At 54.4% G+C, this 19,382-nt stretch overlaps 1 protein-coding gene across 4 annotated transcripts in view; it reads left to right on the top strand.

Moving 5' to 3' along the window:
- Positions 1-19,382, top strand: part of EPHB1 (EPH receptor B1) — a 52,101-nt gene that overhangs the window by 4,558 nt on the left and 28,161 nt on the right. For 3 of the 4 annotated variants that reach the window (XR_005822419.1, XM_040566880.1, XM_040566879.1), the window contains exons 2-3: positions 14,415-14,479; positions 16,873-17,554. Coding sequence is in view for 2 of the 4 variants with exons in the window: in XM_040566880.1 (XP_040422814.1) it covers positions 14,415-14,479; positions 16,873-17,554 (747 nt within the window). In the remaining 2 variants the exon portion in view is untranslated. Of the gene's footprint in view, positions 1-5,888; positions 5,908-14,414; positions 14,480-16,872; positions 17,555-19,382 lie in introns of those variants that run through there. The other variant, XR_005822420.1, reaches the window with a different exon arrangement.

Consider the following 19,382-nt stretch of genomic DNA (forward strand, 5'->3'; position numbering starts at 1 on the left):
ACATCCTCGTGAGGATCCTGTTGATGTGGGAATAATTGCTTTTTGTTCAAAAGAAGTTAAATCACCACAGAGGAGCTGGGAGGGTGTGAATTACATCTTCCTCAGGCAGATAAGGAGCCAGCAGAAAAGTTGAAAAGAGAGTGCTGGACTTGAGGTGGGATGGAAAAGGAAGAGGTGCAGGGTCCTGCCAGTTTGGCCACAGGAGGTTGCTGGGCATTTTTTATTTTTAATTTTCTCTTTCTAACCAGAACTGCTATTCATATCTTGGGCCAGGTGAGAGGCTGAGCAATTTGGAGGAGCTGGATGCTTGGGAAGTCCTCCTGGTATCTGGTGCTGGAAGACAGCCACGTGCCTGTGGAGGGACTTGAGCCCTGGTGTCCTAGAGACAGCCGTTGGGGAAGTGGGCTTCTGATGCCCTTGGCCTCACAATAAGACCTGTGCTCTTAAGTCCAGGAGGTTCCCTAAATCCACCTCGCATTGCTGTCTAACCTCGGGAGTGTCTCTTGGAGCTGGAGGAGATCAGGCAAACTTGAAGCAATGGCTTCAGTTCTGTAAGTCTGAAGCAGAGGAGGAAGTGCTGGAAGTCGGGCATATGGACAAAGGAGCAATGGGATATTTCCAGAGAGTTCTGTGAGGCATCAGCTGTGCTTTTAATTTGAAACAAATGTGTTTGAAATGAACAAAACTTAGCTTTTCAAGATTACCAGAACAGCTGGCTGTATTGCCAGAAGTACTTCATGCAATGTTTCCAAGCATTAGAAGACCTCTGCACTCGAGCTGCCTCATGCTGTGTACCCCCGGTGCTGTGTGTGTTTTGCTCTTCCATGGTGTGCAGCAGCTCGGAGGAGCTGTGGCTGAGTGGCTGCTCTGCCCCTGCATTAATTATTTTTGAAGTGTCAGGGGTCTTGGTGTCCTTCATCCAGTGCTGGGAATAATGGGCTGCAGGCAGCCTTGGACTACAGAGCCACGGTGTCCCCTGAGCAAAACCCCACAGGCCTGGTGAAGCTGTCCATAAGCTTCATGCAGGTGAGTAAACTCTCTGGAGATTACGCCGGGGAGGTTTAGATTAGATATGAGGTAGAATTTCTTCATGGAAGGGGCAGTCAGGCATTGGAACGGGCTGCCCAGGGAAGTGACAGTCCCCACCCCAGAGGTATTTATGAGATAGGTGGATGTGGTTTAGTGATGGGACCTGGCAGGTCAGGCTGATGGTTGGCCTTGGTGATCTTGAAGGTCTTTTCTGACCTGGATGATTCTGTGGTTCTGAGATGCATGGCCTTTGCTGTCCAAGCCTTTCCACTTGAGATGAAGTTGTTCGTGTGGATTGGATCTAAGTCTTCTGAGCCCTTCAAGCTTTCAGCAGAGAAGCTGTGACATGCAGCGAGGTCACTCTTGCAGAGCTAACTCGATGCACGGTGGCTGGCACAACCTCCTGTGTCCAGGAGAGAGTTGTCTTCTCTGGCAGGCTTGGTCCTCTAGCTTTGGTGGGTGCTGGCTGGCGGAATCTGCAGGATCACAAGCTAGTCATATTCTATCTCTGTCTAAAAATTGGCTTTTATTATCCCTCCGTGCATCACACCTGGGTTATTACCAAGGCAGGAGGCTGCTGAGCTGAAAGGCTTGCTCTCCAGCCTGCTGGAGGCTACAAAAAAGCACTCATTAACTTCAATAGCCTTCGGCAGAGGCCGGAGGAAAAGGGCTGCTTTGAGGAGGACACAACTGTGGGCACCCTCCTGCTCTGCCTTTGTGAGCCCTGCCCGGCACGGAGGAGTGACATATCGGGGCTGGACTTGGTGCATGGGGCTGGCCAGCCCCTGTGTGTGTGTGAATGGGGACAGAAAACCTGTGCTTTTACACTCATCTGCTTGCTTCTGGTCCAGCTGCCGCTGAGGAGCATCTTGCGTCTCCCTGGGCCGCGTCCTTGATCCCGCATTAAGCAGCAGCCGTGCTGCGGGGCTTTGATGCCTCCTGGTAGGGAACAGCTGCCGCTCCTCAGCCAGCCCGGCTGCTCTCAGGCACGGGGCCGCTGTGATGGAGCGGGGATCTCCGGAGCACCATGGTGTTTGGGGCCGCCTCACGATGCTGCACCAGCAGCCCCAGAACTGGGGGTGGACGTGCTCCAGGTGGTAGTGGTGAGCTGTTCACAAAGCGTGACCAAAATTTTCATCAATTCTTCCTTAAGTGCGTATAGATGATACAAGCAATCATGCCGCTGTGAAGCGTGGAAGGAGCAAGGGTGCTTTGTGTGGTGTTTTTTCTTTTTCAAGCCATATCCCTTTTTTGTACAGGATTCTGGTTGTGGTAGGGAGACGTTCTTTCCTGGAGGGCTTCCTGCCCCATCTCCAGTCCGGCTGTGGTGTCAACCTACCTGTGTCAGCAATTCCGATGACCCCATACCAAACGTGACAGGGACGTGCTCCACCAGGCTGGCTTGGTCGCTTCCATATGCTGTAGCTTGAATCACCAGCCTGGTGGATTTTGGAGGTAGTTTACTGCAAAAGTGTGTTTTTATTTATTTATTTAAAGTATTGAAATTTTCAGGGAAACTGTGATGCCTTTGAAACACTTTTAAGTATTCCTAATAGGTTACCTTGAAAGCTTCCTTAAGTCTTGAATGAATCAAAGTGCAAATGTTTATAATGTAACACCCACACAGAGTAGGAGAGGCATTTTATTAAGGCAGGAGAGTCAGAAAACAATAATAATAAAACATCTTTTATGAAGTTGGTGAGAAACTTATAAACCAGGTGAAGTTTTACAGCATATGAAGTTGATACAAGTTGTAAACTTGAATTCCCAGGCTGGTCCTCAGGTCTTGCTCTTTATTACCTGAGATAACATCCTCCACTTTTAATAGTTTGCTTCGGCAGAGTGAACGCAGTTTTATCTTCCTAAATGATAGGCTGATAGAGCCTTAAGTGAAACTCTCACCTATCCGAAAGTCTCCAGTCCTTCAGCAAGGAGGCTTCCCTGGGATGTGATCCAGCGGCTGGCAACCCCTCGGTGCCCGTTTGGTGTCCCTGTCCCCAGTGGCCATCATCCCGCTGGGCAGCGAGTGCCTGGATGCCACCGTAGGGATGGAGGTCTGGCTCAGGTTATTCCTTGTTAGGAAATATGTGATTACTGATGTAAAGCTTTCTAGCTAATTGCCAGATTATTCCCTTTAAAATGGGAAAGTAATTAGGGATGTTTTTTTAAATAAGCTTCCCACCCTTGGATCTGCTGGGATTAGTGTACGTGGGTGTGTAAATATTTAGTTTCCAATGACTCTTTTTCCCCTCCTTGAAGAAACAGCAATGATGAGCAATTGAAATGAGGCAGCAGCGATGCTTGGACACTTCCCACAGCATCCCAAATATAATTGAAATTAAAGATGACCCACAAAGGGAAAAGAAGTAAGGCTTCTGCTAGCGTGATGCACAAAGCAGGCTTACAGTCTGCCTTTCCACGTAGGGATTTCATCCCACGGGGCGTTGGTGTGCTCGGTTCCTGGTGAGCATCCAGAATCAAAGGGGGAGGCAGCTGTGTGTGCTCGGAGACCTTCCTGGGGCTGTGGGGGACGGCTCTTCTGGCCACTTTATCTTGGGAGCGGGGCTTGGTCGGGACTTGTGCCCATGGGGAGCGTGGAGCCCGCTGCTGGCTCGGTGGAGCTCACTGGCTCGTCTCGGTGCCTGGAGCTCTCTTTGTAACACCTCAGCAATTCAGGCTTTTTGCAACAAGGCGCTCTCAAGCTTGGATTCCAAATGCTCTTTTGTTTTGAAACTTGTTTCAATGTTTGCTCTGCTTTCATAAAGCAAAACTGAAATACGGAGTTAGGTGCACAAATGGTTTTAATTGAATGGTCTGGTGGAGCTGCGGGTTGAAGGGATGGCTGAAACCAGTCATGCACGCAGCTCTCCTAGCAGCCTGCATCCCTGGAGATGCCCAGAGCCCTTCCTGCAGCCAGCTGTAAGGATCAGAATTCACCTTCCCTTTCGGATTAAAAATGTAAAATACCCTGCCCTCACGGTGCCAGAAAGCCACCTGCAAGGCGCTGCTTGTGGCTCAGGCAAAATCCCCATCACCTGCGGGGTTTGGTCCTGCACCATGAGATGCTCACAGGGGCTTCAAATGCCGTGTGCACACCTCGGTTCTTTTTCTGGCAGGGGTTATTTATCGCAGGCATCAACCTGGGGCTGTCATTTGTCTGCCTTGTGTCTGCTTTTTTTTAGCAGTTGCAGCTGTGATTGGTAACTTTGGTCTTTTTGTTTCCTTGCTTGTGCTCTGGAAAGCCTTCAGAGGTTGTTTAAGAGGAAAGGGGCTGGGGATCGTGTAGCTTTTTGTGTTATTATTATTATTATATATTATTATAATTAAAACATATTTTTAGCAGCTGAAATCCAAGCCCGTCTGGGTATTTATACAGCAAGATGTTTTGGATGAGGAATAGGCCAAGACAGTCACGTGGCCGGGGCCGACATGAAACAAAAGAATCCATTTATTATCCAGGCAGGAAATTTGTTCTTCTGGATGCTGTAGCTGCAGACATAATGATTTCATTTCCTTTGGTTCGCCTAGATTAATGGCTTGCGCTCTTTTGTGTGCGTGCCTGTGTTATTTCTGAAACGCGGTCCCCCCCGGCCAGTGCCTGCGCGTGCGAACGCGCCGCGTCCATGTGTCCGTCGTCGCCTGTCCTCCGTCCGCCTGAGGGAGCGCGGAGCTCCCCAGCACGCAGGGCAGGGGGGCAGGAGCTCGCCTGGTGCCGGCAGAACCCATCAGCATCGTGGCCACCACCAGGGCTGAGGCATTGGATCAGAAACGCCGGTTCTGCCAACACCGGCGCGGAAGGGGCATTTGTGCGAAGCCTGGATGGTGGGAAGAGCTGGTACGTCCGTGGGAAGAGCTGGTACGTCCATCGTGTGGAAGGCGATGGCGGCGCCTCCTCTACTTGACCACGCTCGTGGGTGTAAGTAGCTGCTGTGAGCTGTTCTCCTGGAAACCTCCACCTCTGCGCAGCCCCAGGTGTCAGGAAGAGCCGCTCTTCCCAGCCACGACGAGGCGCAGGGATGCGGTCACGGTGCTCTGGTGCTGCTGTTCCCTGGTGAGCATCTCCTGCCCGTCACGTCCCAGCTGCGAGACGCTGGTCCCACCGCCGCCTGCTCGGCTGGAACAGCGGGCAGGTTTTTGATGCGGGCGCTATAAGATTAGCGGCAGCTTTAATTGCTCCCTCTCTCTTTTTGAGTGTTTGGCTTTTGAAAGCAATGTGACAGGCAAACAATGCCTCTGCATTGTTATCGCTCGAGCAGTCTTCGCGGGGGTTTGGCACAGAGCTTTTCATTTACTGCTTGAAGTACGGTCGCAACGCTGTTTGGATTGATCTGGGGTGACCTAGTGGGGTCTGAACGCCTGCGTGCGAGGAGGAGCCGGAGGCAGGACGTGCGGCTGGGAAAGGTTTGGGAAGCGCCCAGCCCTGCCTCCGTCCTCCCTTCGGCGTTCCCGTGCGATCCACCCTAAATAGGGGCGCAGAGGGGTTCTGCCGCCCTCCTGGAGGAGGTTTCAGCCCAGCGAAAGCTCTCGCTGTGGGACAGCTCTCCTGGCCATCAGGGCGCGTTTGCCATCGCCTGTGCTGCATGCCGTGGTGCTAAATCATTCTGCTTTGGGGCTTCCATCTTTTGGGTGCTCATGTGTTATGATCCCGTCTCCTGCTTGCCTGTGCGTGGCAGTGGCTTCTGGTCACACTGGTCCTCCCGGGGGCTTCCACAACACGTCTCCCCGTCCCGCATCCTGCCCGGGTTGCCCAGGTGACAGAACCCGCCGGGATGTGACAGCTCCGTCGTGCAGGCGGTGATGAACAGTAATGAGGCCCGGAGCACAATGTGCACTTAGGGTGATTTATTTCAGCGAGGAAACCACAATCAGGGAGGATGGGTCAGTGTCATCAGGAGAAGAGGTGGTATGGAGATGAGCTTACGGGGAAGTTTATCATCAGCTGGCACCGCGTTAAAAATGAGCGGTGTTAGCGTTGCGTGGAGCGGAGCCGAGCTGCTCTCGCGCGTGGTGGATTTTCAGGTTGCAGGAGGGCTGCAGGATCCAGCGGGATTCAAGCCCAAGCGGAGGCAGCGGCCCCGTGACCGCAGCGGGAGCTGCTTCCTGCCCCTCCTGGATGGGGAAGCCCTGCGGATGCTGGCGCCCGTGACCTTCCCATTGGGACCGTCCCCATCGCACTGGGGGGATGATGACCTCGGTTTGGGAGAATTTGGGGATGCCCCTCTGGTGGTGGCTTCCACACCCAGCCCAGAAGTGCGGTGTGGAAGTGCCGTGCGGGGAAGCTCTGCTTTGTGGCCGCGCCGTTTCCTGCCGAAGCGTTTCGGCGAGGTGTTGGCCGCTGGTGACGGCGGCCGTGCGGGAGGAGAGGAGGCCGACCTAGCACGGGAAAAGGGGGGTGGTGCGTGGAAAATCCATCCCCCAGCGCGCCTTGGCGCGGCTCCCGGCGCGCAGATGGCTCTCCTCCCGCCTGCTCCGCTCCAGCCTTTTCCCAGCTTGCGCTCGTGCAGGCGGCTGGGCTGGAGGCAGGAGCGTGCGCGGCCGGCCGGGAGCCAAGCAGTGCCTCCTTCAGCTTCCTCCTCCTCCTCTTCTCCTCCCGGGGGCCGGCAGTCCGTGCTGTGTAACGCTCAGCACCAGCAGCCTTGCAGCTGAAGTTTTTCTCCCTCCTGCTGGAATGTACGTGGATTTGATTGCAATATAACGCCCTGCGCTGATGGCTTTTCTTTCTTATTTGTGCTTCCCCTGTCTCTGCCCCTGTGCTCCTCTTCCATCCCCACTCTCCTCTGCTTTTACAGCAGGACCAGCAAACGCTGGCCGCACACCCCGTTAATCAACGAGCCAGCGCTGTCCCACAGCTTGTTTTTCTGCTACAGAGCCCCCGACCCCCAGAGACACCGGGAGAGCGTTTCTCCCTTCGCCCATAAGCGTGCCCCAGCTGGGTTTTGTGGGGCCGGGAATTGCAGCCGGGGCCCCTCCGAGGTGCGATTCCTGCCCCAGGAAGGTTTGGCCGCAGGCAGCACCGGCGTGTGTGGCTCCTAGCGTGCCTCCCCGGCCTGGCAGAGCCGCCACGGGGCAGCAGCAGCAGCAGCACCGGGGTGCGTCTGGAAATCTTGGCAAACTAACTTTGTTATTTACTCCACAGACCAGCTGTCGCGTACGCATGTACCTAGAGACCGCTCAAATTGATAGTAAAACGTTTCAGGAGAGGATGTGGGGCACGGCCAGGCGCTGTTTTGAAGAGATCTGGAGGAAAACAAAAAAAAACAAAAAACCAAAAACCTGCAGAAATGTGGATTTTGAATGGGCTCCGTGTGCACCCTGGGGCTCCAGCGGCCGGGGGAAGCAGAACAAGCACCCGGTGCGAGATTTTCCCCCTCCTCCATCCTCAAGCTGGTTGTAATTTGGTGTGGGGATGGTGTCGGACCTGAACGCTGCTGTTGCTGCTGTTCAGCAGCTGTGAAAGCAGGCGGCCGGCGCTCCCGAGGGCTGCAGCGTGTGGGTGCGTGTTGGATGCTGCGTTAACCAGCGCGGGGTGAGTCCGGCTGCGGGAAGCACCACTGGCTCCTTCCCTGTGCAGGATGTATAGGTTAGGGCTCTGGTGACTCTGGTGGATGGCTTTTCCCCCAAATTGTGATGTCTGGAGGAAATGCCAAGGTCCTGGCTGCATCCTTAATTTGGGAGGAGGTGGGGCTGGGTGAAGGGAAGCTGCTCAGTGACCCCAGAGCCAACAAACGGCGCTTGTTTGCCGTTTGAGCGGCCCGTTGTGTTCGTAGCTCATGCAGAATCCCTCTGACATTTTAAACTAAGATCTAGTAAATAGGAGCTGGACGATGCCAGGTGCATCTCTTGTAGTGAGGGCTCCTTGACAGCACGGCTGGCATTTCAGACTTAGGGCTCGGAGCTGCGTGTTTCTGTAGCAAGCTTGTAGCTTTTCTGGAGAACATAGGCCAAGACAGTGACTCATCCCGAATCTCTACGGCAGCGGTGGCGTGTAGGGAAATGCAGGATAAATGTTTTGATCCTGAGAGCTTCCCTCATAGGTAGTGCTATCCTGGAGTAAGGCAAAATAAGTCTTCTGGGGAAGGAGAGTGGCAGGGAAAGGGGGACAGGTTTGGTGCATTAGTTCAGCGAAGTTTATTGCACCAGTGCCTTTGTGCTCGTGGCTGTTGAGGTTGTTGTAGGCAGGACCGATGCCGTTCCACACGTGAGCAGACCCCAGCTGCTGGGGGAATCCCTCTGCGATCCCGTGGGTGCCCATCGAGGCATGAAGACTGCATGTCCTTTTAAATTATCCTAACAAGTGTAATTGCGGATGCTGCTGACGTTTACGGCTGCTCTGTCTTCTCAGCTGACTGACTGCGTTTGTGGGCTGCCATTTCCAAGGGAATCCCAGTTGATTAGGAGACCGTGTCCACTGGGCCCATTAAGCTTCCACCACCCTTGTGTGTGAAATCTCAAACCATGCTCCTGTTTTTTTTTCCCCCCTGTTGGCGTTCCTTGCTTTCTCACCGGCTGGACAAAGGTCAGTCCCGCTCTTCCCAAGCGCTCCCGGTCCTGCTCTGGGTGGGCTCGCTTGCTTCCCTTCAAGCTGGCTGGAGCATGTGTGGGCAGCTGAAGCTGGTACCTCGCTTTTGGGGAGCAGAAAACATAAACTTGTCGAGTATGGGATCAAACCTCTGTGACTCCTGTGCTTGGAAAGCACTCGACCAGCCCTGCCCAGGGAGGGGATGGAGGAGCTGTAGGCTGTGTGTTCGGAGTGGTGCGTCCCTGATGATGGCCCTGCTTTGCCCACAGCTGCCTGCTGCTGTTGACCAGACCGCAGCAACCCCTGTTGCTGGTTTTATCTAAAACCAGAGAAAAGCAGCAGCTTGATATCTTCCACCCGAGGGGCCAGCAAAGGCTTTCAGGCAGGCAGGTAGGCCAGTTCATGTGTGCCCTTGGGTTGCTGACCGTCAGCCGTGTCTGCTTGAGAGCATGCCCCTGGGTGGCAGTGGTGCGGGTGGAGAAGAGGTTGGGCTCAGCTCAGGCTTGAGCACTGCGGCTGGTGGCATGGGGACCCCTGCTAGGGCAGGGCCACGTGTGTCCCAAAGCTGTGCTGGAAGCTGGAGCAGCGAGTCACCGAGCACCACTCACCTCCCAGCTGTGTTTCCTATGGGACGTCTTCTGCAAAGCTCCCCCGAAGGATTTCACTTCTCCACGAAGAAAAGTCCTTTATGCAAGCCAGACCCTCCCACGCCGTTTAGCTGGACCTCAGATGGGAGGGTGCCACTGGTATCGAGTGGTCCCACAGCTTTTGGGTTTATTGGAAGCCTCTGCCCATCCCTGGGCGGCCGAGTTCCTCTTTCCTCCCCTCCCGGAGGCTGGAAGGGGAGGCTGCCAAGCGTGACATGTGGTGATTTTGGGGGCAGACTGCGGAGTTCAGTGATGCTTGTTGGCAACCCAGCCTCGAGAAAGCAAAGATGAGGATTTAAATGCATAGTGACATAGTTCTGGAAGAGGTTCTCCCGAAAGATAGCCTTGTCATTTTGCAGCCCTGAATCGCTCCTTCGGCGCTGGAGCGGAGGCAGAGCCGAGCTCCCGGGACTCCCGGCTCTGTCCTGGTGGCTCGCGGTGTTCCTTAAAGCCCTGTCTCAGCCCGGGATGCTTTTTGGGTTGCTAAATGCATCTGTGCTGATCTGTAAATGCTGCCACGTGGTCCCATGGCGTGGACTATAGCGCGTGCACTTTGTGCGTCTGCGGCCTGTGTGTAACTGTGAGTGGCACGGCCCCGGGAAGCTGCTTTGTCGCCGTGGGGGCAGCTGAGCTCCTGGCGCCGGGGAGCGCTGGGCTGCCTGTAACACGCTGTCCTGAGAACCTCCGGGGCTGCTGCCTTGTATGAGCTCAGCGGATTAAAACTTGTTCCCAAATTTTATCGAATAGGCTTATAATTTGGAGAACAAGGTATTGAAAGCACTATCTTACTTCTCTTATCTTTGTATTTGCTTTGGTCCCCTTTGTCCTTTTTCCCCGTGATGTGTGCTTTTTTGTAATTTTCTGCAGTTTCCTTCCCTCTCTCTTATCTCTCCCTCTGCAGTTCTCTCCCCTTTTTCTCTCTGTTTCTTTCTCCCTCTCCCTCCCCCCTGCAATTTATTTGCCGGCAGGTTGTCTCTTTGATTTACTGTATCTCTCCTCAGTGGGATTATGATAAATGGCTTGTACGGCCGCGGCTGAGCTGGCCCAGCACCGCGTGCTCACGTGGGGTCAGGCCCCTTTGGAGCACGAAAACCACGCAGAGGTGCGTGCGGGGCACTGCTGCCTGTGCAAGACCCATGCCTCCTTCTGCCCCACCATTATTTCCCTAGGTTTGAAGAGCATGAAAAGGATCAAGAGGGGAGAAAAGCCCCCTACCACTGGGGAAAGTGATGCTGAGAGCATTCACGGTGTCACCAAGTCAGTGGTCGCTCCCGTGTGCAGCTGCGGTAACGTCTTGCTGCGTCGACAGCCCCTCCTGCGGCTGTCCGAGGGAGGTTCAGGGTTGGCAAAGGGGACTTGCTCGTGGTGGGGAACCTTTGCGCTGCTGCCTAAACTACTGGCTCGTTCAGCATGTGCTAGGCATTGGTGGAGCTTCGTGGAGGGCTTCTTGTCTGCTTTGCTGTGCCCCACTCTCGTGGGTTGGCAGTGCGCGCACGTACACCTGCGCTTCCGGAGTCGTGGGCGGGTGTTTCCTCGGGCACTCTCAGCTGCATCAACCAGCATGTTCCAGTGTGACACATCCTGATACAGGTAGCCTTTCCTTCTTGTAATTAGGGCATTCCATCCAGCTGTCACAGCAGGCACAGCTTATTGATAAAGTTGTTTTATAGTTGCTGAGCAAAGCCCCCAAGCCTGAGCTTCGTTAAGTTGTCGCGTGCCCCACTGCAACGCGTCCTCCTTGCATGCTGACATCCATGCCCTCGGTGGGGATCCTGGGGAGGGCTGGGGCAGAGCTTGGTGCAGCTCGTCACGAAGTGACACACAGCACCTTTGCGCTCAGCTGATGTATGTGCAAATCCATTTTCCAACACAAGTTTTGGTTTTTAGCTGCTCCAAGTCAGCCCACATGGGCTGGTAGTGGTGGCATAGCCGAGACGGCTTCATGGAGCTGCTCCTCTCCGACAGGTTCATCACAAAGACCCCGAGGCGCTGGTGTTCCCGTTCAAAATGATGGGCAGAGAAGGCTTCTGACTTGTTTTTGTTGTTTAGTGCGTCCTCTGCGATCTGAACTTGGTTTGTTATTCTGGGGATAATCCTTCATAATGAATCTGCGGGAGATTGATGGGGATAGCTCGTTATGCACTTCCAGAGCAGTTTCACTGTAATTCTGTAGCAGCAAAATGTACCATTAAAGGCAGAGAGCCATGGGAATGATGGGACATAATTAGTTGTTGCTGTAATATTTTTGATTGAAAGTGTATAGATACTGCAGGCGGCTCTTTCGGAAGCTGGGGCTCTTAGGGAATGGTGGAGAGGAGCGGTGCTTCTCCGGTGGGAGAGGGCGATCCCGCTCTTCCCCTGCCCACCTCTCTGGCACCATCATTAAAAAGGGGAAGTGCTCCTGAATCTGAGATGTTGTGGGTCAGACGTGCCCAGCAGCTCGCATGTCTGGCTTGCTCCTACTTTGCTTTTTCTGACTTGTTGGAAGCCCGGGACATGTGGAAACCTTGCAGAGGGAAGCCGGCTGGCAGCACGGGGTTTGCACCCTTGGAGCATCATGGCCCAAAGCAGGGGCTGCCATGGGTGTGGGGAGTGACCCAAAATTATTCGGGTGACCTTCTGGTGTGGGCTGGAGCCCCAGCTCTCTTTGTACATGAGGAATGGCAAGAATTAAATTCAAGCACTTCCCCTGCCACCTGCGGGGCTTCTTTCCCACCGACATTAAGAGGCTTAATCCAGGTTGGGAGCAGCGATGAAAGCCATGACGCAGCCTGGCTGAGCTCGCAGCCACAGCATCGTCTCTGTCAGCGTTGGTTCGTGCTGGTCTTTGCAGTAAAGCTTCTTGGCTTTATTTTCCTGTTGTTCCCTCTTTCTGCTGCTGCTTGTTCGCTCTGGGAGCAGGACCGCGTCCCCAGGCACCTGCTGAAGCGTGCAGCAGGGAGGGAAGCGCTCTGCAGCGCATCCAGCTGCTCCCTACTCCCACCCCCAAATTTCTCACTCCCCAGCTGCTCAAACAATGCCAGCCACCCGTCAGCTCCCCCCAGCCCCACCACAGCACCGCCTGGGCGCTGGTGCCACCGCGCACGGCTCTGCCGAGGGTGTCCGGGACCTGGGACCGCGCTGGTGCTGCCGCAGATGGACCCGCTGCCACGCAGCAAGGATGTTCCTGCATGCTAATTGCTGGCATCTTTACTCGTTACGAGTGTAATTGTGAGTAGACGTTTGTTTTTGTATTGATAATTAGGGACTGGAACAGATGGTGGAGGCTTAGTTTAAAGTAATGTGTCCATTAAAGAAAATCTACTGTATACAGCTGAAGATTCTTCACTCGAAGAGAGCTTGGCTCTCCGCAACAAAGCTCGGCTTCTCCACAACGAGGGCTTCAGCCCTGACTGGAGGCTCAAGTCCTGGCTGGTGGGCACCTCTCCAGGGCGGTGGGCACCTCTGCATGCCCACGCAGTGAGCTCCCCCCTGGGCAGTGCCCGGAGCCCCCCGGGCACGTCTTGTATCGGGAGGATGGAGCCAGGCTCCTTGCGGTGGTGCCCAGGGACAGGCTGAGAGGCACCGGGCACAGACCCAAGCAGAGGACGTTCCCTCAGGACGTGATGGAGCAGTTCTTCACTGCAGGTGATGGAGCACCGGAGCAGGCTGCCCGAAGAGGTTGTAAAGCCTCCTTGGAGGCCACGAAAAGCTTCTGGATGTGGTCCTGGGCACCCTGCTCCAGGCGGCCCTGCTTGAGCACGGGTGTGACCAGAGGGGCCCAGAGGTCCCTTCCCACCTCAGCCCTGCTGTGGTTCGGTGATCGGCCTGGGGTTTTGGTGGGGCCGGGCTTTCCCAGAGGCTCAGAGACAGGCTTTGGGTTGCTCTTCTTGTCCCTCCTCCTCCTCCCCTCAGAGGAGGGCGTTGCGGAGAACCCCTGTGGGTAGACTTGCCCTCTGGAAAAGGGTCAAGATCCCTGGAAAAAAATAAATGTGGAGGAAAAGCCTAACTGGCGGTGTGTGAATTCAGATGGAAAGATAACTTGGTTTTCACACCTTGTTTTCCATCAGTTAATTGTCCCCTTGTCCTCCTGTATTAGTTTGCCCCGTGCTCTGGGCTGCTACCACAAGAAAGGAGCTTTACCCGTTTCCTGTGGTTTAAGGTAGGGGCATGGCAGTGGGATGAGGCAGGAGCTTTTTGGTAGGGAGGCAGCTCCTCTGATGTTGGCTTTGGCTTCTTTTCAATTTATATATTTCTCTTTATTTGTAGTCTCCTGCCTAGGGAGCTGCTGTGTGCCGTGTCGTGCTGTTGCAGTTTTCTTTCCAAAATTCAGAGCCTTTTGGGGGCTTTTGGATTGAGGAGCTAATGGGGAGGGAAGGGCTGAGTTTTTTGGGAGGGGGTTGGGCTGTGCATCACCCCGGTGCTGAAATTCTTGCAAAGCAAGCACCCTGCTTATTTGAAGGGCCATGGCAAGGACTAATGAGCACTTAATGATGTGCACGGCTGTACTTACAGCAAGGGGAGAAATAGTACTTGCATGGCGCTTGTCGGTGTGGGACACAGATGCTCGGTGGGGACATGGATGGGAGCACAAATCATCAGCAGTGCTAGAGGGAAGCTGTGGCCGAGGTGTGTTGGTTTTGGCCAAGATGAAGAGAAGCCAAAGCCCCAAAAGGAGCTGTGCTGTCCTGCCTCGGCTGTGGAGGGACAGACGGGTCGATTCTGGGCACGGGCAGTGCTTCCTGTGCTTGGTTGAGATGTGGGAATCGAGCAAATTCATCTTGATGTCTGCTTGCTGAAAACAAATAAATAAAACCTGGAGGATTTTTCCCATCTGTTTCTGTGTTGTTGCTCTCACTATTATTGTTGCTACTCTTTCTTGTGAAAGAACAAAAAAAAAAAAAGCAGGGAAATGCCAGCTGTAGTACAGCTTTTAGATATTTCCCACCAAACCTGCTGTGGAAAGCCCCCCAGCAGTGGAGCACCGCTCCAGCAGCCCTGTTTTCATTCGTGTGTCTGAAATCACTCTGCCAAACCACAGCTACATGGAGCTGTCACGGACCAATGTGGGCGTGTAATGTGGGATGTCCCAGGTGGTCTTGCGAAGCACACGGATGCTGGGGGGCTTCTCCCTGGTTTTCCTGGTGCCTGGGGGTTGATGCAGACACGCACCTTGGGTTTTTGCAGGTGTGGATGATGACTCCTTTATCTTATTTTTTTTCCTTCTTGCGTTTCCCCAGAAACCCTGATGGACACGCGGACAGCGACGGCTGAGCTGGGCTGGACTGCCAACCCACCCTCGGGGGTAAGTCGTCCTGTGTCCGACTGCGTGCGCTCCTTCTCCTGAGGCCAGGTTGGATCCAAGCCCGTCCCCTCCCTGCCCCGCTGTCTCCTCCATCCAGGCAGGTCCCCGTGCTCACTCCTCCCCATCCTCCTGCTCGTGCCTCCCCTCTCCCTGTACCACAAGGCTTGTAATTAGGAAACATTAGCAGGCTCAAAACAGCTTTCATACCTGGAACATCATCCATAATTGCACTCAGCAGTGCTCTTCCCTGGCTATTAATGTCACTTTTATGAAGTAATGAGGAACAAAACACCCTGAGGCACTTAAAACATCTTTTTTATATAATACGAGTCTTTGAGGGATGGAAGCATAAAATAACCTGACTCACATTCCCCTGACAGAGAAAGTGATAGACAAAGACAGGCACAGACAGGGAAAGGAGCAGTGGGGTGGGTGGCAGGCTGGTACCCGCATGGCGCTGGCCCTGTGCTCCCCAAAAACCACAGCTGGAGAGCTGGGCTGTCGGGGTGCCAGGCGCCTTGTTGGGTGGGTTCAGAGCATCTCTGGGGGTTTTGGGGCTGCCCCACTGCGCTGTGTACTCACTGGGGTTCGTTGGCCCTGCGGTCATCCCCTGTGAAGTTTGGACAGACCTGAAAGACAGAAAGCTCTGCCCAGGGATGTGCAATGAAATATGTATGTGCAGACATATAATGATAGAAGTAGGGATGTGTAAATAAATAACAGTACGCAGTACCTTACCCTCTGTCCTCCTCTAGGAGTTCAAACAGGATGAGCATCCTTAGGCTGTCCCCTAAAAGAGTTTTCCAACCTATAAGACATTCTTGTCACCTTCTTCCAAACACTTTTTACGTTTTCTCTTTGATGTGTGACAGGGAAAGCCCCGTTGGGGGTGGTTTCTGGGTTTAACTGTTTTTTTTTTCCTGGGTATTATTTTGTTTAACTGATTATTGGTCGAGCAAATGGTGCTTCTGGGAGCACCTCGCTGCTGGGGAAAATGTGAGCGTGCATGGAGCAGGGCCTGCCGGGGCGGGTAAGGAGCTGAGGGATTGTGTCGTGCCAGACAGCACCTCGATACGGAGCAGGTGAAAAGAAAAAACAACAAAAGAGGTGGGAGAGAAGCAGCGGGTGTCTGTGGGTCCTTCCTGCTCTGTGGGCGGCGCGGGGCAATGGAGAAGATGGGAGCGGATCCCTGGCTGCTGCTGGGACCTCAGCTCCGCCTCGTGGCTCTTCCCATCCGCCTCCCTTCGGAGATTTGTTCCCCTGCCCCTCCTGATGCCACCAGCTTCCCTGCTCCCCATCTGCTGGGGCTGGCTCTGCCCGGCCCCGCTGTCACCGGAGCGATACCCGGGGAGGGGTGGGAGAGTTTAAAGGGGAGAGGGCAAAACCTCATCACTGTGGGGCTGGTCTTGGTTCGCCAGCTCTTCTGGGAAGAGTCGACGCTCCGTGCTGCCCCTCCACACAAATGCCTGCAGTTGCTGCCGCCGTGTTGCCCCCAGGAATTGTGCACGTATCTGACATGCTGCTTAAAGATTGCCGTATGAATAATGCCGTTATGAGGAGACTGTAAACATGGATTAGTGAAAATGAATGGATTATGAGGCTGTAAATCTGTCTGTGGGACTCTAATTCCATCATACACCATTCACAGTTTGCTGCTGTCCCTTAATTGAAATCGTAGCCTAGATTGTATTAATGCCCTTCTATAAATCGAACTGTGAATCTATATTCTCTCTCTGGTGCGGTGTGCTTTGGTAATGCTTTATTTAGCGAGTTGTTTTTGCTGGGGGAAGCAATCCTGTTGTGCCAAGAGCTTGAGGCTGGCCTTGCTTGTCAGCCCGTGTGTTGGCTCGGTCTCTGAAGACACGGCCTCGTGTATTGCTTCTCTTCAAGCCTGTCTGAATTTAAGAAGCGATTGGACTGTGCACTGTCACGTGGTCTAAACTTTTGGGTAGACCTGTGCGGTGCCAGGAGTTGGACTTGATGATCCTTATGGGTCCCTTCCAACTCGGGATATTCTGTGATTCATTTCTCAAAGTGCTTTGACTGTCCGTCTTTCCATTTGTATGTCCTCCTAGCCTCCTGGGGCACCTGAGGCAATTTCCCCGTGTGGAAATGACGTTTTAGCCTCAGCTGGGAGCGTGGGGCAGCGAGAAGGTGAGGTTTCCTCCTGGTGCTGTTTCCCTGTGTACCTGGGCCTGTCTGTCTGTGATGGTGCTCCTGGCCCCCCCTCGTAAGGCGCAGCCGGATGACCTCTGGAGGTCCCTCCTGACTGTCACCAGACTGATCTGGGCTCCTCCTTTCAGGCCTTCCCTGTCTTTGGGGTGACTGGTGCCTCCGGTGCCACCTCCAGCCCCACCACCTCCCTCTCATGGTCTCTCCTTTCCTTTGCGCAGTGGGAAGAAGTGAGCGGCTACGACGAAAACCTGAACACCATCCGCACGTACCAGGTGTGCAACGTCTTCGAGCCCAACCAGAACAACTGGCTCCTCACCACCTTCATCAACCGGCGTGGTGCCCACCGCATCTACACCGAGATGCGCTTCACGGTGCGGGACTGCAGCAGCCTCCCCAACGTCCCCGGCTCCTGCAAGGAGACCTTCAACCTCTACTATTACGAGACAGACTCGGTCATTGCCACCAAGAAGTCCGCCTTCTGGACGGAGGCACCCTACCTCAAAGTGGACACCATTGCTGCTGACGAGAGCTTCTCCCAGGTGGACTTTGGTGGCAGGTTGATGAAGGTGAACACAGAAGTGAGAAGTTTCGGGCCCTTGACCCGCAATGGCTTTTACCTGGCTTTCCAGGACTACGGGGCTTGCATGTCTCTGCTCTCCGTCAGGGTCTTCTTCAAGAAGTGCCCGAGCGTGGTGCAGAACTTCGCCATCTTCCCAGAGACGATGACGGGGGCGGAGAGCACCTCTCTGGTGACTGCCCGTGGCACCTGCATCCCCAACGCCGAGGAGGTGGACGTGCCCATCAAACTGTACTGCAACGGGGACGGGGAGTGGATGGTCCCCATAGGCCGCTGCACCTGCAAGGCTGGCTACGAGCCGGAGAACAACGTGGCCTGCAAAGGTAGGGTTGGCCTTGGTTTGCAAGGTGCTTTGTGCTTCTGGAGCTTTGCTGACGTGATGTTCGTCCCCAAACAAGCTGCTGTGGGTGATGCGAGTGGCCTGGAGCTGATTTCCAAACGGATCTGCCGTGAAAGCTGTTTTGCTCTGGGGGAACCAGGCAGGAATCTGGGAGCTGCGGTGCCCAGATCTGCTCCCAGGTCCCTAAATGTTGAAAACATGCAGAGAGCACCTTCCTTTCTGCTCCTCCTGCCCCAGCACCATTGAGACAGCTGGCGTGCATCGCTTCTGCCTGTGCACAGGGAGCCCCCAAAGCTTTGTGGTGCCCTCTGGGGGTGCGGGTGCTCTCGGTGCGCTGTGCTGGTGTGATGCTGCAGGGCACATGGCCCCTGGCTGCACCCTGATGTCAGCCCCTGCTCGCACTGGGGGCACTGGGTCCTCTGGGGGGGCTTGTTTGTGCATGGAAACACATGGTAGAGCATGGAAGGAAAACCTTTGCTTAAAATAAGATGGCGTGCTAGGTGTTGTCCTGGTCACCTTCAGAAGGCTATTGGGCCACTTTCCCAGTGATGTGTGTTTTATTCTGGTGCCCCTGACCTGCAGTCACTGATGTCCCTTTGCAGAAGCATGAATTTCCCCTCCTGTCCAAGTCTGAATCTGTCTTGGTGGTATTTGCCCCATGATCTCTGCCATGAGAGCACGGGGCAGCACTGCTTCGGAGCAGAGGCTGCTGTGCATCTCCTGCACGGTGCCATGACCCAGTGTGGAGCAAAAATGGTAAGAGCAGAGCAAAAACCCACAGCCCCAGGAATGATTGTAGCATGCAGAACCCAATCTGCATTCTCCTGGTGCTCTCCAGAACTTGCAAAACTGGCTGCATGTCTTGGACGTGGGCTTGCATTGTGACGGGGACAGGGGCACCCATTCGATGGACCCCCTCTGTCACTGCCACAAGCGGGCTGGAAGCTGTGGCGATTTGCTGCCTTCAAAGGGCGATGCTCGCTGGCAGAGCCGCTTTCATCTCCTCGTTATTTCCTGAGCAAAGCTGCAGGAGCTAGGCAGCCGTCGCCGGCCTGACCGCCGTGCCGCTGCTCTGGTTCTGGGTATTAATTGGTTTTATTGTGTTTTTTTTGCTGTTTTTCTGGGTTCCCCCAGCCATGCTGCTGGTGTGCAGCTGCTGGGTTATAAATATGGAAACGGTGCTCACTGCTTGTCATCTCCTTTTGCAGTTCTGATGAATATTTCCCAAATAGGGTTGGAGGATTTTTTTTCTATTAGCATCACAAGCTGCCCTTTCAGTCTCCTCTCCTAAATTATGGTCGTGTTTCCATACCTTGCTTGGAAGCAGGGGAGAGCAGAGGGTTTTTGCATGAGAAGGGCCGTAATCCCATCCATTAATCCCGTCCATTGCCGGGGGGAATGTTTGGAAAGTTGGTTGTTCCTGCTGCTTTCCTGACCTTTCCTCATGGTTCATGCCCTGTGCTCCTGCTTTGCAGTGCCAGGGCTGAAGAAGAAACTTCTGCCACTGCTCCGCAGAGCTCCAGGCTGTTGTTTTGCCTTTGCATGGTGGGCATGCATCGTGTTATGGCTCCTTCGGGTGAAAATTTAGGCCACTGGCAGGTCTAAAGGGTGGGAATGTCTGCTGTGGGCTGGCCAGTAGCATCCTGAAAAGCACCATGGTGTTCTGCGGGTGCAGCCTGCTCTCAAAGCTGGTGGCTCAGGCAGGTGGTTAAGCGGTCCCATCACGTGTGTGACCACGGTCACCCTTTTCTGGTGGTCTTGTGAGTGCTGTCAGGTGCTGGTGTGAGGCTGTCGCTGCAGCAGAGCTCCGA

This window comes from Cygnus olor, chromosome 9 (assembly GCF_009769625.2).
Source record: "Cygnus olor isolate bCygOlo1 chromosome 9, bCygOlo1.pri.v2, whole genome shotgun sequence".
Lineage (NCBI taxonomy): Eukaryota > Metazoa > Chordata > Aves > Anseriformes > Anatidae > Cygnus > Cygnus olor.